A 16,244-nucleotide genomic window follows, 5' to 3' on the forward strand; every position below is an offset into this window, starting at 1 on the left:
TTTCACATATCGCGGGTGGTTTTGGTCCCCATTAACTGCGATAACCGAGGTCCCACTGTAGTGCAATGGTTGGTTGGTTGAATCTCTTAACCACAAGGATCGTAGGAGCACAATTCCCTGCTGTTTGTCTTGGGAAAGCACAGCCTGGTGGCACCCATCCTTCTCCAGGCCAATATGTCTTGAATTATAATTTGACAATACAAATGTTATTTGTTAAAAAAAAAAAAAGCAAAGTATTTTTTTCAAATTCTAAAGCTTGACCCCGTAAACAGATTTTGTTCTTTGATTTTAATGTTTGAGGATTTGATAATCACATTTTTCTATTTCGTGGGTTTTGACTTCTGCATGTCTTATTTGGAACACAACACCCACAAAAAACAAGGGGTACTGAAACAACAAGCAGATTTAAAATGTGTAATTTACACATTTTACAATTTCCTGACCACTCAACAAAACACAGCAAACAACCTAACATTTTTAGACAAACACAAAAATATTCCTTGTTTTTGAAGTATGCTTTATTTATTGTTCACACACCCAAAAGTATATCTCACGTCTGTTCCAAAAGAGGACAACCATTGTGGAAAACGGATCGATGAAAGTACGAGTCTTGACTTACGTCCATCAAATGCATTACTTGTGGAACTAATAAACAATTTTGACATGGCAAAAAAGTCAGGCAGCAAATATTTCAAAACATTTCAAAGCTTATGAACAAAAATGTTACAAATCATAAATTTGTCTCTGTTCATTCACAAACATACATGGTAAGAAATCTGGACCAATTGACCCAAACACACATGTAATATTTACTGATATAAGCTTTGAATTTAGATTATGTTCCGAAAATGGCAAGGAGGACTTACAGGGTTTTGCACTTAACAGAAGATTGAATTGTTCTTCCTATCAGAGTATGTCACTGGTATGACTTATTAATGTAAAGTCAGAAAGCAGCCATGATGATCTCTGATTGCACCTTAGTTGTAAATAACTCCTCAAAATCACGCTTCTAATCACACGCCTTCTGTGTGTGATGTGCATCCAGAGTACTTGAGGCCCGTGTTATTTCTAAACATTTTATTGGACCACAGAGACAATGTGTTTCTCTTTTTCAGACAACACCTTCACACTTCCTGGTTTAGTGTGCCTGAGGACATTCATCTCCCTGAAAGACAAAGATGGAAATAGTGAGAAAAAACTTCTTGTGATCTCTTAGGTGAAGTAAATTTGGGGGTGATCAAACTAAAGATTGATTTCACACAAACATATTTTTCACTCATATTCGATCTCTGAGGAAACTGATAGAGGAAAACAAGGACAGCGTGGTCTGGTTCAGTTTCAGCAGAAAGCAATGGGACAATCAATGCCCTATCTAAATACGGAACAAGTGAGAACATAGGGCATCGTGGGAGGGGAAGCCCCATTAGAGGGATTTTCCATTAGATGAGTGAGACAACAAAAGGCAGCACCTGGCAGCAGGCCAAGGCACCATCACCCACACTTTATATCAGGCCTACAATCCGCTGTATGGAATTGGATAGCAAAAAAAAAATAATAATAAATTAGATTTTTTTTTAAAAACTCACTTTCTGCGTCGCGCTTCTTTCATTATCTGCATCTCCTTAGTCTGGTGGTGGATGGCCTTAGGCAAATGGCGATGTTGAGCAATACGTCTGATGTGCGGGAAGTCCTTGAACTTCTCCCTCAGCTTCACGCGGTAGTTGGTGGCTGCCTTCTCTCGAGGCGTAAGCTACAAGACATGGTGGGAGACTGGTAAATAGGTATAAAGGCACAGCAAGATTAGCTTGGATATTAAAACAAATGGAAAGACAACATTAAAGTAGAAAACATAGAATGTACAACAACTGAAGGAAGAAAAAATGTCAAATTGATCCTGTGGCAAACTGCAAAACAGTGGACAGGTCTGCTTGACATTTGTAAAATTTGGATATGATTTAGTGGGAATGGAATGAGATAAACATTTGGGACCGAAACTGAAAATGTGTACTGCTTGCAAAAAAAAAAAAAAAATCCCCGGCAACATCTAAATAAATTAAACAGAAAAATAATTTGTAAAAATGGAAAACGTTTTGGACTTACTCGCTTAAAATCTATAATACAAAATAATACCTGACTGATATATTATTAGTTGCTGATTTGAAATGCTTTTATTTAAGAAAGAAAAGAACATCATTTAAGTGCTTTAAACTGACAGGATGTAAACAGACTGGTGCATTTGAAGAGAATCCACAATGGAATCCCCAAGGATACCCCTTTGCAAAATTTGAAGGCCTGGTTTCAAATTTTCTGTAGTGAGCAAAGATGAATTTCAGTCATGGAGAGGACATAACTGGTGTAAATCCCCGCGAGCGACAACTAAAAAGTGAAGATGAAAATTGGCAAATGCCTGAATCAAGAGACTCATCGACCATCACATGCGGGACTCAACTGTGGAATGTACCGTATTTTCTGCACTATACGACCCCCCCCCTAAAAAAATAGTCCTTTGTCATATATTTTCAGACATAAGGCGCACCGGACTATAATGCGCTACAGTAAGAATGTCAAAATAACAGATAGGTCAGTCAAACTTATTAACCCCGAACATTCCGCCAGCGGACCATCTGATTGTTGTGAAGCAAATATGCGTCACAGACACGTACAGACACTTTGGCTGTACGATGTCACCAGTCACTGAAATAAGTCATGCCAAATATATTTGGAAAGCTCAAACTCTTGGGATCCAAGATATGTACTCATCATAGGAACATCACGATCAGTCTGAAACAAGAGACCCGAAAACTATCAATTCCGGGTAGCTCACCAAAGACGTCGTCCTGAAGCCATCATATTCGATATTATGCAACCATGGTCCCATTTCATCCGTGAGTGTAGTGAATCCAACAGTGTAAATTTTTTACATACTGCAAAACAAGCTATAATGACAAAAAAAAAAAAAAGCCGAAAAGCATCTCTGCATTGATAGACGTTGCTTGTCGCTAGTTGTGTGTTTAGCCCAATAATTACCGTGCAAATAAACAGACGAGTAAATGTATTTTCTCTAGGCCGCAGACCAACCTAACTTGTGATTCACGTCTTTTTCGGACAATTGCAGGCTTTGTTTTAGCCCGCTTCAGCCCAGACGGGCCTGTAAATGCGGAAAAGGACCTGACTTGTTTACCTGCGAATAACTTTAGCCAATAGTGGCCGATTCAAATGATGATTGACACCTTGTATTGGTTATAGCATGCATTGCGCATTACTTCTACCGGGAAAAATTGAGTTGGCATCTGACTACAGTCGTCAATATTAATCCATATATAGGGCGCACTGTATTCTTTTGATAATATGTAAGGCTTTTAGGTGCGCCTTACAGTGCAGAAATTACAGTAAATGGCACTTCACAAGTGATAAAAACAAACTGACAATCTACCTTCCCAAAGATGTCATTCAACCTTCCATAAAAATTAGTCAGATGCCAAACATCTCTTCTTCTTCAAACGGCATCCCAAGTTATGTATTACAAATATATAAGCAAACGATTCTTCAAACTACGTTTATGAGATAACGGATCCCTTAAGTGCCTAGGTCTTTTTCTGTTTTCCCTCAACGTATGCCCCCTTTGACTGTGGCTTGGAGAACAATCTTGGCCAGTCCTGATGATTTTGTGACGTGACATTATCAATGAATGTCATTATCAATGAAGTTTTCGTCTGCGTACAGTTAACAGTTCTTCGTAGGGTCCAATGCCCTCGGATGATATTCCGCGCCGTTTCGTTTGTCACAAAGGCTATGTAACTGATGCCGAGAAGATTCCGGTATAGAGGTAAGATCGGGCTTTAAAAGTCCAGCCTGACCCGACCCGGCACATGTGTATATAAGCCCGAACCCGATCAATCAACTTGATTTGAGAAACCGAGCCTGAAGTAAACCCGGAGCTTTAAGTCAGCACCAAAGTAAACCTGAAGCATCGGGGCCCAAGTGAACACTAATCGGCACCAAAGCTATTCACGGGCAGCAGAAATGATGTCTGACTCAAGGGACGTAGCGCTAGAAAGAAGAAACGGCACATCTTCTACAATGACACAGATGATGAAAACTTTTTTGAATTTTAACTGATAGTTCGGTAAGCATGTCATTTATGACAGTTATCTGAATAATAAAACTTGGGCGCCGAACTGCAGCATCAACATGTGTCACTGAAGTAAAAGTACTGTTAATACATAAAAATATTAATCAAGTAGAAGTAAAATGCAGTCGTCTAAATAATTACTTGGGTAAAAGTAAATGCATGCTGTGCAGATCCTCCAAAAAAAAAAAAAAAAAAAAACTTGTGACGTAATGACATTTTATGCCGAATTTCTGGCCAGGTTTGGGCCCAGGCCCAAGATCACTATTCCTGTAGCATCCTGAATCTTCTTTTCCAGCTTTACTCTGAGAGTCCATGTGTTTTTCTTATTATTTTATTTAAACAAATGACGTATTTAACAGCCCAAAGGGTCGCAATACGATACAAACTTAAGAAAACAACAAATCAAGTAAAACTGCTGAAAGATTTAAAATAAAGTTGTTTTACTTTAGTACTTTGAATTAAGAGTCTCATTATGATGAAAAACAGTTTCCTTTAAAAAGTATATATTTTTGGGGTCTTTCAGCTTTAAATAGACAGTACAATGAATAGTGGCGAAAAAACATGAAAGGGGGGAACATATGAAGATGATGGTGAGGTGTTTACCATAGTCAAACTGGCATAGTCGCTATAGTAAACTAAAAATGTTAATTCAAATTATTATTTTACATAGCTAAGTTCCAGCCAATCAACATAGGGAACATCACACACTAAATACGAGCTTATGAATTACAAGTGCCCTAACTGTAGTTAGTTAGCTCTCCAGTGTTACATTGTGTGGCCAGCAGCGAACGAGAACCAGAGAGACACACAGATAATGTCTTGGTCACACTTCCATTTTGGCAGCATCCATCTCCTTCCTTCTCATGTGGAAAGAGAAAAAGATGCAGCTGCCTTGTACACAAAGACCCCTAAATAAAAGTTAGCCTTGCACAGTTAACCTCACAGTAGACGTGATGTTGTCACAAAAGTGCCAACATTTCAATGCATCCCTGCTGTTTACGAATCAAATGTTGAAATATTGTGAATTGAATCATCCTTATTGGATAAAGAGAACCAACAATTTGGAGTAATCAAACAATTCTGCAGCCAGGCCAAAAGAAATCTCTCTAATTAATCATCAAAACTAAAGCCCTAACGTGCATTTTTATGCAATATTTCAGTAAAACAGCGTTGCGTATTAAAAAAAATAAAATAAATCGAATGTTGAACTTTTTAAACAAAAAGGCAAAACGCAGCAAGTGAAAGAGAAGTCATCCCTGATGCCTTGATTCAGCATTTCAGTATTTCCTGATAATGAAAGACACCATCGCGAAAGCTTGATTGTTAATGCTTCATTATGTTGGAAGCGCTTCGCTTTAAGTGATTGGACAATTCAAACTGCTGATAGGAGCAGGCCCCGTCTGATCTCTTTAAGTGCAAGACTTGCAAATAAATCGTTCCTTACTCAGCGACGGTAAAACAACACCAAGTAAAAACCGTAGCAACATTAAGAGAATAAGAAGAAATGACTGATTTGAAATGAAAGATGACTCCCACAAATGGAAGCAGAACTCCATTGATCATTACAACAGAGACAAAGGAACCCGGAACTTTCAAACGCATCAACGGCGCTTATATTCTTTTACAATATTGGAGTTGAACAAAACAAAGGAAACCGCTTTTATGATTACACAGTTGACTGGCTAATGTCAATGCTGACCTTTTTCTATCAGTCTTACGTTTTGACAAAGGTGGGTGTGTGAAATGTTTTTGGAGTATACTCACGCTGGTTCATTTAACCTAATGAGTGATCTGGCCCTAAATCTGAATGTTTGGCATTTCCTGACAAAGCCAATGTGTGTGCTCTATCAAGTGCAACTATTTAATGGGTAAAGAATCAGCGGGTTGTGGCATGACTGACATTTGAGAAGGAATAAATTGCTTGGTATAAAAAAAGGGCTGCGACGATTAGTCAATGTTGTCGACAACATTCGATAATGAAAATAGTCAACATTCAATTCTGTTGTCGACTAGTGTTGCCACTCGCCGGACAAGTTTTTTTCAACAGAAGCATCTCTTCATGAATATCAGTCACTAACGCACAATAGTAACAGGTAAAATAAACATACAGAAATGGTAGGATTAACATCAAGGACGCGTACCAAAACTTCAAGTTTGGGAGCATTTTAGCCTGGATACAACAAATAAGACTTGCAAAGTTTGCAAGGCAGACCTTATGTATGATGGCGGTAGCTTGGTGACACACAACCATTCAAACCCTTAACATTCCTGTAAAATTTGCCTAAAAAAACAATTTAAGCCGTAAATGGCATGCTGTTCTTGAACCATTTGGAGAATATGGACGTGTTTTGGTCTCTTTTGGAAAAGGTAACACAGAGAACTTTGTCCCAAGTGAAATAATCACTGCAAGTGCTACTAACATTAAATAATCTGCATTAGAACATACAGAAAGAGGAAGTCACCAAATTTGTTTTTTGCAATTAAATGCCTACAGATGGGTGTATCATGTACATATTTAGCAGGAAAACAGGTAAAACTAAAGCTTGAAGCCTAACCTGGTACCTTGTCAAATTTGATCACTATCTGAAACACTAAACACTTTTACACATTTTTCTACAGGTAGGTTTTGGACGTTTTCAAAAGACCCTACTTGGAAATGACCAGTTTACAACACTAAAACCTTAACGAAGGTGTACTTTACTTTGGCCAATTTTTTAGACATTGTGAAAAAGTTGTAAACGTTTGAATTGTCTTTCTGTCTCTCACTATTGTGCACATTTCTGTCTTTCACTATTGTGCGCGTAAAAAGGGGTGTGAAAAAATTAATCACTAGTAGTGATACGCACACTAATTTCAGGGTCTCATTTGAATACAATAGGGACATCATCATACCGATTTATTTAGAATGTAATTGGCTTACCAATGTGTTAATCATCATTTGATCGGTCACTATCGGGTGAAGTTATTCAAAGGTAATGGAGGCTTTGTCATTCTTATCAATACAGGCCTTTATAGGCTAATGCGGGCTGTGAACGTGAAAGAAAACCTGCAATTGGCCGAAAAAGTTGTCAATCAAAGGTTCAGAGGCTAACGGTCAATAAAAAATAATTTTACTAGTCTATATATTTGTTAACAAGAATTACGGGGCTAAACAGAAAGCTAGCAACAAGGAACGTCCATCGATGCAGAGATGCTTTTAGGTGGAATTTTTTTATATCTGTCGCTATATCGTGTGTTTTGAGTAAATATTTTACACGGTTAGATTCACTAAACTCTCTAAGCTGTAAGGAGGCCATGGTTGCGTACCATCATTGAATTTGATGGTTGCAAGGCGATGTCTTTGGTGAGCTATACCAGACTGATAGTTTTGGGGTATCTTGTTTCAGACTGATCGTGATGTTTCTATGATGAGTACATATCTTGGATCCCAAGAGTTTGAGCTTTCCAAATATATTTGGCATGACGTATTTCAGTGACTGGTGACATCGTACAGACACGTATTTGCTACTTAACAGTCTGATGGCCTGCGAGTGGGCTGTTGGAACATTAAGGGGTTAAATAACACTTTGGACAGTAGAACAAAACTGAGTCTAACTCACCCCTGTAAGAGTCAAGTAACATTAAAGTCAATAAGAGTTTTGATGACCTGCGTTGTACATTTGATACACGTACATTTTGCAATAAAAGAGCTTGAGAGTTATGGTAGACAGTGCCTGACAAATGTATTATAAAAGTAAATAATACAATTTCAAACTGTTGAAAATCTTCAAGATCTTCTATTATAGACTTTGCAGTTTACCACTGAAAGTACTTCAAACAAATCGCATATAATATTTGTTTTATGTACTGTTCTACTGCGGCTAATGAGCCTGTGCATGGTTTACATGGATAACAAATATTAACCTGATTTTAATTCATTTTCTATTTGCCAGTCCCCTAAAACAGACAGAAGCTTATTCATAAACGTGTGTCTCCTTTGACCAATTTCTGTGCCCAATTGGTTTTAAAAATAGTTTTTATTTTAAGTTTTTTTACAAACTTCCAGTATGTTCCATAAAAGATCTATTTTTCAGCCCTAGTGTTAAAGTATGCATTGTACTTTGAGTAGCTGTCCTGATACAGCTGAAATAGGACAAAGATAAAAAAATAGTACTTACCACGCCTAGTTTCTCGGATGCGTTTGCTTTCCACAGCCGGATGTTCATTTCATCCGACCCACTTAAAACGTAACGGTTATCAGCCGACCACTTTACACAGATGACGTGCTGCATACGGGATGTGTGGTAGACCTCCCTGATTAATTAAGGACACCAAAATTATTGATTTAATGAAGCAAGTCCAACTACATGCATCCACTTGTCATTAAACCATGTAACAAAGGATAAATAAACACTGCACGGACCTACTATGAGCACCATCTTTGTTAAAGATGCGGATGGTCTTGTCAAAACTGGCGGAGACAAACTCTTTGCCCGTTGGGGAATAGTCAACATCTAGGACTGCAGACACGTGATTCATGTGTACCAAGACCGGCTTCCTCAGATATCTCATGTCAAATGTGTAAAGACTGCAGCAAAGGACACAAGGACATACAATTTAGAGCAGGAATTGGTTAAAGATAAGAATGTATGAAACAAAACCGGCATATAAAATAAATGCATGGATTAAGAACCGCCTTGAAGTCAGTTTACTCACTTATAGTCTTCATTACATGCTGTAAAGTAATAAGCCGCCATTGGATTCCAGCTCAATGTGTTGCTCCTCATCGTCATTATAACCTGCAGACAGAAAATATAAAAACTCTTGTTCATGTTAGAAAAATAATGATGAAACGGCAATTAGAGAATAGCTTTACTATTACTTTTTTAAGCGAAACCGCTTCTCTCATGTCATACAGGGTAATGCTTCGGTCAGAGACACAGCTTGCAAGAAGATCCGTCTGACAAAAGATAATATTCATGTGATCATCACAGCAGTATTAAATCGATACAATTTTAAAATTGAAATCAAATGCAACGTGTTGGTTAAGCACCTTTCATTCAAAAGAATGCATCTCTAAGTGGTGTAGAATAACATTTCACGCACATTTAAAAAAAATAATAATTTATACCAAATGGCAAGAATACAACCATTGTATTCAAACATTTATAGCGTAAAAACACAATTCTGCCAAGCCACATGCAAGGACAACTTGTAAACACACAAGACGTCGCACTGGAACACTCTTTTGGAGTTGGGATGAAACAAACATGTTACGTTGTAGATTGTGATAAAATGGATAAAATCATATTTTATGAAATATCAGAATATGCCATGCATGTTAACGTACTATGTCATACACGACAAACATGTAAACAATCACAAACAATTGTGAGTGAATCAACAGCAAATCACATAATAACCTTGCAAGGATCTGAATCTATGTTTTATATTACGCAAAAAAAATCGGACTGAACTTTAAGTTCCACATCATCTTACATTCAAAATGTTTAATAGTGGTAATAATTGGAATTGACACAGCAATGACTTTTTTAACCTCAGAACTTGATGCAGTGTTAGTTTTTGTATGAACCAAAAATGCCTCCCCGGGACAACATTTAAAAGGTCAAGGACAACTCTTCATTTTGAAAGAAATTACAGCCCCCTCTGTTCAATTGATTTTGTGGACAAAGAGCTCTACACAATGTGCACCTTGAACCGGTTACAAATATTTAGATCAGTTATGTTTTTGCGGGTAGTATAAATCACAAAGGTATATTAAAATACTTATTTGGAATATGGGCAGGATCTGTTTTTATCATTAATTTAAACTGAGTGCCTGAAAAAGTAGAGGCACACATAAAACGTAAAGTTTGATTGCCGTGAGATCAAGTGGCGTGTAGATAGTTTACATTAAGCCTTGGACTGCGTCAAGCTGTTATGTAGTTATAAGTGCAGTAGCAGAAAACTATAAATAAGACTGTCAATTTACAATATTTACTGCACTATAAGGCACACTGGATTATAAGGCGACCCCCCCAAACATAGCCTCGCGATATATATTCAATACATATGAGGCGCACTGGACTATAAGGCGAATGGAATTACAACTACAGTGAGAGCTAGGTTTGCATTGAAAATAAATGCATTCAAATGATTTATTTCGTAGAACACACATTGACATTATGACATCTGGTTTCACCACTAAAATTAATTAATAAATTGACACAGCACAGTGTCCTCACTCTAAAGCAGGGGTGTCAAACAGGCGGCCCACAGGACGGATCAGGCCCGCTTAGGGATTGAATCCGGCCCGCGAGACGACGCTCAGAGAAGCGCAAGAGAAAAACGAGCTGCAGGTTGAAATATATTCACTTGATGATGCCAAAGCCAGATGCCTCTCACAAATGCTGTACTTGTTTTTCTTTCTCTCTCTCTTCTTCCTGTTTTCTCTCATTCTATATTTCTCTCTTTCACTCTCTCGGTCTCTCTTTCTTTGTTCCTGTTTGTCTCTTTCTGTGTCTTATTACCTTCTTTTGCACTCTCTTCATTTTCCCTCTCTATTTTCTCTCTTGCTTTCTCCTCCCTCTCTCTAATTCTCTTTGGATTTTGTTCTTTCTCCCTTTACCCCTCTCACTTTTCTCTTTTTATCGCTTTTGTTTCCCTCAATCTTTTCTCTCTCTCTTTGTCCCACCCTCACTACTTTTCTCTCCCTCTTATTTCCTTCTTTTTTTTCGTTCTCTCTAATCTACTAGTCCAGCCCCAGAGAGAATGTTTGTTCTATCGTATGGCCCCCCGAGTTAAAATGAGTTTGACACCCTTGCTCTAAAGGCCCCACCCCCTTTTTTCGCGAGCTAGACAGCTAGTAGGGAACGCGTTACAACTAAAACTTTAATAACGAGCATTAGAACGTCGGCATCTGTGATGCCGTCGAAGTTCTACGCTTTTGTATTTTTCCCCATTCAGCAACAATTAACATCCTCCGCTGTATTTCCGGCATATAAGGTGCATCTGATTTTAAGGCACACTTTCAAATTTCTGGCCAATTAGTGGTATTTGGTGCATCATCTTGTCTGGTATTCACAGTGCTTGAAAGTAAAAAGGCACAAATGCAATATTGGATAAGCACCGATATGCCCAAGACTATAACTTTCTCATTGACTCTTTTCTGAAATGGCAGTTTATGAATGAATATATACGTTGTCACTGTTCTATGTTTGTAGCCATCCCACTAACCTGCTAAATTAGCAGTCGCAGAATGTAAAATCATTAAAAACAATTTCCGAGGAAATTGAACATTATGGCAGTCATGAAAAAAATTCAAAGACTTACAGGAAGTAATAAAGTAAATACTGTAAGATTTTTATTCGTGATGGAATGTGGGAAATGCTAATGTTCCACGTGTTGCATTACCTCTACTGGGTTGAAATGGACAGAGCTGACGCTATCGACGCCCCAATTGAAAGAACGGATGGGGCTGCTCCTCAGCTCATCCCAGATATCTACCTGCTGGCCACATGTTGCAAACACACCCTTTTTCTGATGATTAGTAAGTCCTGTAAAAACGGTCTGCAAGGGACAAGCAATTATAGTGTCAAATTCATTTTACTGACATCAATTTATCGTTTGTAAAATAGAAGAGTCTAGGCTCCTACTCAGCATACCTTGCCCAGAATTGTATTGACTGGCTCCTCTTCTTCACCAAAACCTGGGGCCTCCATTTTCCATCGTTTGATTGATTTGTCGTCTCCTACCTGTAACAAGAATATACTTCTTGAAAATGAAGTTCGAAACATTTTGCGCAATCGTGCATCTCAAATAAAAGAGTTACTGTAAAGAATGACGTTCCACAAAAGCGAACAGATATTCCACGGACAAATCCTTCATGGGCTTGAAATGTGCGGATGCATTGACGTTTAGGAAGATTCCATACTTTAACCTAGGGATACCATGAAACAGCCTTTTGAGTGTTGTCGCACAATTGCACATGAAACAATAATAGACAAGTATTCAAAGAGTCCTTACCTCCCCGTCACAAGAGCCAGACAAAATTGTTGAGAGGCTTTTGGTGTGCTTGGCCATGCAGTTCACGCCATCTCTGTGTCCATCCAATGACGCCATGAAGGGCTTTGCAAACACCCGATCCAGTTTTGTGGCATTGAGGGCCTGCGTGTATTCTCTGCACACTTCAAATGGATGGAGTGCAGGGTCATAGTTTCTGGGAACTGGAAGAAACAGCGACACAAACAAACAATGTAATTCTTTTTGGTCTTAAAAAAGATATTTTACAGGCACCAGGAATACGTAATAAACAAACTGTGTAACAACTTCAGGGTGTCCCCTCCCCAGTGCCCAAATGTGGGTGGGGTGGGCTCCAGCACCCCCCACGACGCTAATGAAGATAAACGGCGCAGAAGATGGATGGACATTTTATTTAATTTTGAATAATCTGCACCACTTCATGATGCATTCATAACACACGTTAAAATCTTATAATGAAGTCAAGTCATATCCCCTCAACTGAAATCTACAAAATACCAAAACCTGTCAACCTCCACGGTTCCATGCCCTTACAAAATGTTGTATTTTCCCTTACAAAATACAAAATAATCTTACACCATATTTTTTTTCAAACATGTTTATTTATGTAGTTTAACATGTTGTATTGTACATATGTTTCATTATATCATAAATATTATTAATTAACATTTTATTGTGAGATACTGAGTTGCTCGACATGAATATGGTTTATTATAAAAAAGTGCCAAAATTAAGTAGCTTGGACGTTCAGTGTAGAAAGAAAAAAATACATGCAAATATAATTAAGTAGAATAATACATTTTCTTATTCAAATTATTAATTCATTTTCTGCATTAAATGATTGTGGGTAATATACTACCACAAACCTGTCTTTTTTCATTTTCTCCTTTTATACTTCCCTTTTTCTTAACTTGTCAAGTCAATTCATTTTTATTTGTATATCCCTTAGGGCAGCACGGGTTATTGCAGATCACAGACTTTAATTACAGACTATTATTACACCATCCTCTGGTCTAAAGCCTACATGAGGGCATGGGAAACTCAAAAAGAAACAACCTCAACATGAGGAAAATGAAGTAAACTTTTTAATACAACATAATATTTCGTAATATAATGCATCAAAGCAAGCGATCCTTTTGAGAGCTGAATTGAGCCAAAAAAGATGATTCTCTGAAAAGAGACGGACTTCCTTTCACTTCATCAAACCGCTCGCTTCGTTTGCAACGAAAAAAAAAAACGATACCGAGAAAGAGGCTCTCGCGGCGAACTCGTTTGACTTGATTGATTTGCCGTTTGGTGATGGTCGGTGTATACCTGATGGTATCCATCATTGACAAATTTGCATTTTTCCGTACAGATTTTCTCGTACGTCGTACATGTCTTAAAATGCATAATAAACGCGCCCATCCGGCATAAATCACGACCTAAAAGACGCACACCTTGGTTTAATGATGAAACTAGATCCCTTAAACGAGAATGCAGGAAATCTGAAAGAAAATGGCGCGCTACCAAGCTTGAAGTTTTCCATCAAATCTGGTGTGATAGTTTGTTGAAGTATAAAGCGGCCCTGGCCTCTGCAAAATCAGCCTACCTTTCGAAAGTGATTGTGTCACAAAAGAACAATCCCAAGGTCCTTTTCGACACTGTAGCATCGCTAACAAGGCAACAGACTATCCCAGATAGCTCCACCCATTCTGCCCACGACATAATGGTCTTCTTTACTAAGAAGATCCAAAGCATACAGGAAGAAATTGCTAAAGACAGTATTAATTCAACACATACTAAAGCACTCAAATCTCTAGATGCACGACATGGTGGCTGTCTAGGTATTTTGTCCCGTTTTAGTGAACTGTCACTCGGAAATCTTAAACAGATGGTGAATACGGCCAAACCGACGACTTGCCAGTTCGACCCACTTCCAGGTTCACTTATCAAAGGTCTCTTTGGCGTTCTTGCACCTTCAGTTCTAAATATTTTAAACATATCACTCGCCTCAGGTGTAGTTCCAGCTGCTTTTAAGTCCGCTGTCATTAAACCCACACTGAAACGACCCAACCTAGATCCAGAAAACTTATGTAATTATAGACCTGTGTCAAACCTACCGTTTCTTTCTAAAATACTTGAAAAAGTAGTGGCACAGCAGCTGAATGATTTCATGTCCGAGAACAATCTCTTTGAATCAATGCAATCAGGATTCAGGGCTAACCACTCTACTGAGACAGCTCTGATTAAGGTAACCAATGATCTCCTACGGGCAATGGACTCGGGCACATCATCACTTTTGCTGCTGCTGGACCTTAGTGCTGCATTTGACACAGTGGACCATATTATCTTGCTAGAACGGTTGGAAAAATGGATTGGTCTCTCAGGAAGCGTCCTATTATGGTTCAGATCCTACCTCTCAGATAGGACACACTGCGTTAAATATGGCGAATTGACATCTGAGCCATTTAGTGTTACTTGTGGTGTTCCGCAGGGTTCAGTGCTTGGCCCCCTTCTCTTCAGCGTTTATATGCTTCCACTAGGTGATATTATTCCTAAGTATAATATCAGTTTCCATTGCTACGCAGATGACACTCAACTCTATCTCCCGATGGAGGAATCTGCCACACTAAACTGTGGAACTTTGGAGGCCTGCCTCACTGAGAGAAAAGAGTGGATGTCACTCAATTTCCTGCGTCTTAACCCTGAAAAGACTGAAATGTTAGTTATTGGTCCTTCTAAGTCCCGTGACTTATTCTCTAAAACCGTAGTGAACTTGGACAATTGCCACATCACACAGAGTGACTCACTTAAAAATTTAGGTGTCATTTTCGACCCTGATCTGTCCTTTCAAACACATGTGAAGAAAATTACTAGAACCGCTTTCTTCCATCTCCGTAACATTGCTAAAATTTGTCCTATACTTTCTCAGTCGGATGCGGAAATCATAATTCATGCGTTTGTTACCTCCCGTCTCGACTACTGTAATGCACTACTTTCCGGTCTTCCGATGACCAGACTCAAGAGTCTTCAGCTGGTACAAAATGCTGCAGCGAGGCTTTTAACAAGGACAAAAAAGTACGATCACATCACCCCAATTTTGGCTAACCTGCATTGGCTCCCTGTTAGCCTAAGATGCGATTTTAAGGTTCTCCTACTACTATACAAAATCATACATGGACTTTCCCCCTCATATCTTTCAGATCTGATCTCCCCCTATGTCCCGGCCCGAAGCCTTCGTTCCGAGAGCGCCGGTCTCCTGGTGATCCCAAGAGCCAAGAAGTGTTCCGCTGGTTCGAGAGCGTTCTCCATCCGGGCACCGGTGTTGTGGAATGCTCCTTCCCCTGAGATCCGATCTGCAACCTCGGTGGAAATGTTTAAATCTAGGCTTAAAACTCACTTCTACTCTATAGCATACGAGTAACCTAATCTTATATGTAATAACTTGTGAATCCCTTAGAGACTAATTGTGATTAAGGGCTATACAAATAAAAATGACTTGACTTGACTTGACTTTGTACGGCAAAACCGTACAGGTTGACAGGTATGAAAACCGTACAACTTAGTGTTTCTGTCCTTATGGTTTTGCACGAATAGACCTTCGTTGAAGTCTACGTGTTTCAGTACAGTTCGTTTACAACGATTAGGTGTCCAACTAATTTAACAGTGCAAAAGTAAAACTTAACAATTGCAGTGTTACCATCAATAATAGCTAGCACAGCAGCTAGCCTAACAGTATTCTTTTGACTCACCACGCTGAATATCAAATTTGGTCTCGCGAACGTAGTCGTCCGGGTTCCTCGAGATGACTTTTACTTTCATCTTAATGCGCAGATAATACAATTAAAATACACAAGCTTTGGATTTGTAAATTAACAACATGAACGATCACTACAACTGAGGCCCATGTGTTGGTTCGGAAGGATCCGTTGACGGTAACACTGGTGCATTGTGGGAGGACGTTGCGTCTGCTTTTGGTTACGTCAGTGGTTATAATATCCTGTGGCTAAACTGAACGCATTTTCCCCATTATTTAATATTATTTACCTGATATTAAGCATTTCCTATTCTTTTGATATGACTACGTTACCCATCACAGTTACCTTTTGGA

General features: G+C 38.7%; 1 protein-coding gene across 1 annotated transcript; it reads right to left on the reverse strand.

Annotated features, from left to right (window-relative positions):
• Nucleotides 1-496: 496 nt before the first annotated feature.
• dcaf13 (ddb1 and cul4 associated factor 13) lies at nt 497-16,240 on the reverse strand. The gene is made up of 11 exons (XM_088326430.1): nt 15,886-16,240; nt 12,137-12,336; nt 11,943-12,050; nt 11,776-11,865; nt 11,525-11,680; nt 8,994-9,071; nt 8,828-8,910; nt 8,535-8,699; nt 8,290-8,425; nt 1,587-1,750; nt 497-1,165 (listed from the first exon to the last, which is right to left on the reverse strand). Exons 1-11 carry the CDS (start codon nt 15,953-15,955, stop codon nt 1,078-1,080), a joined length of 1,338 nt encoding a protein of 445 aa, XP_088182556.1. The 5' UTR covers nt 15,956-16,240; the 3' UTR covers nt 497-1,077.
• Between the last annotated feature and the right edge of the window lie 4 nt (nt 16,241-16,244).

The sequence above is a fragment of the Urocampus carinirostris genome, chromosome 2 (assembly GCF_059441175.1).
Source record: "Urocampus carinirostris isolate Australia breed hairy pipefish chromosome 2, RoL_Ucar_1.0, whole genome shotgun sequence".
Lineage (NCBI taxonomy): Eukaryota > Metazoa > Chordata > Actinopteri > Syngnathiformes > Syngnathidae > Urocampus > Urocampus carinirostris.

Coding starts and splice junctions, on each gene's coding strand:
- dcaf13 (XM_088326430.1), bottom strand. CDS start 15,955: ATGAAAGTAAAAGTCATCTCGAGGAACCCGGACGACTACGTTCGCGAG. Junction 9,072..11,524: donor TCCATTTCAACCCAGTAGAG/GTAATGCAACAC, acceptor ATCTTTTGTCAG/ACGGATCTTCTTGCAAGCTG. Junction 8,700..8,827: donor GCATGTAATGAAGACTATAA/GTGAGTAAACTG, acceptor CCTTTGCTGCAG/TCTTTACACATTTGACATGA.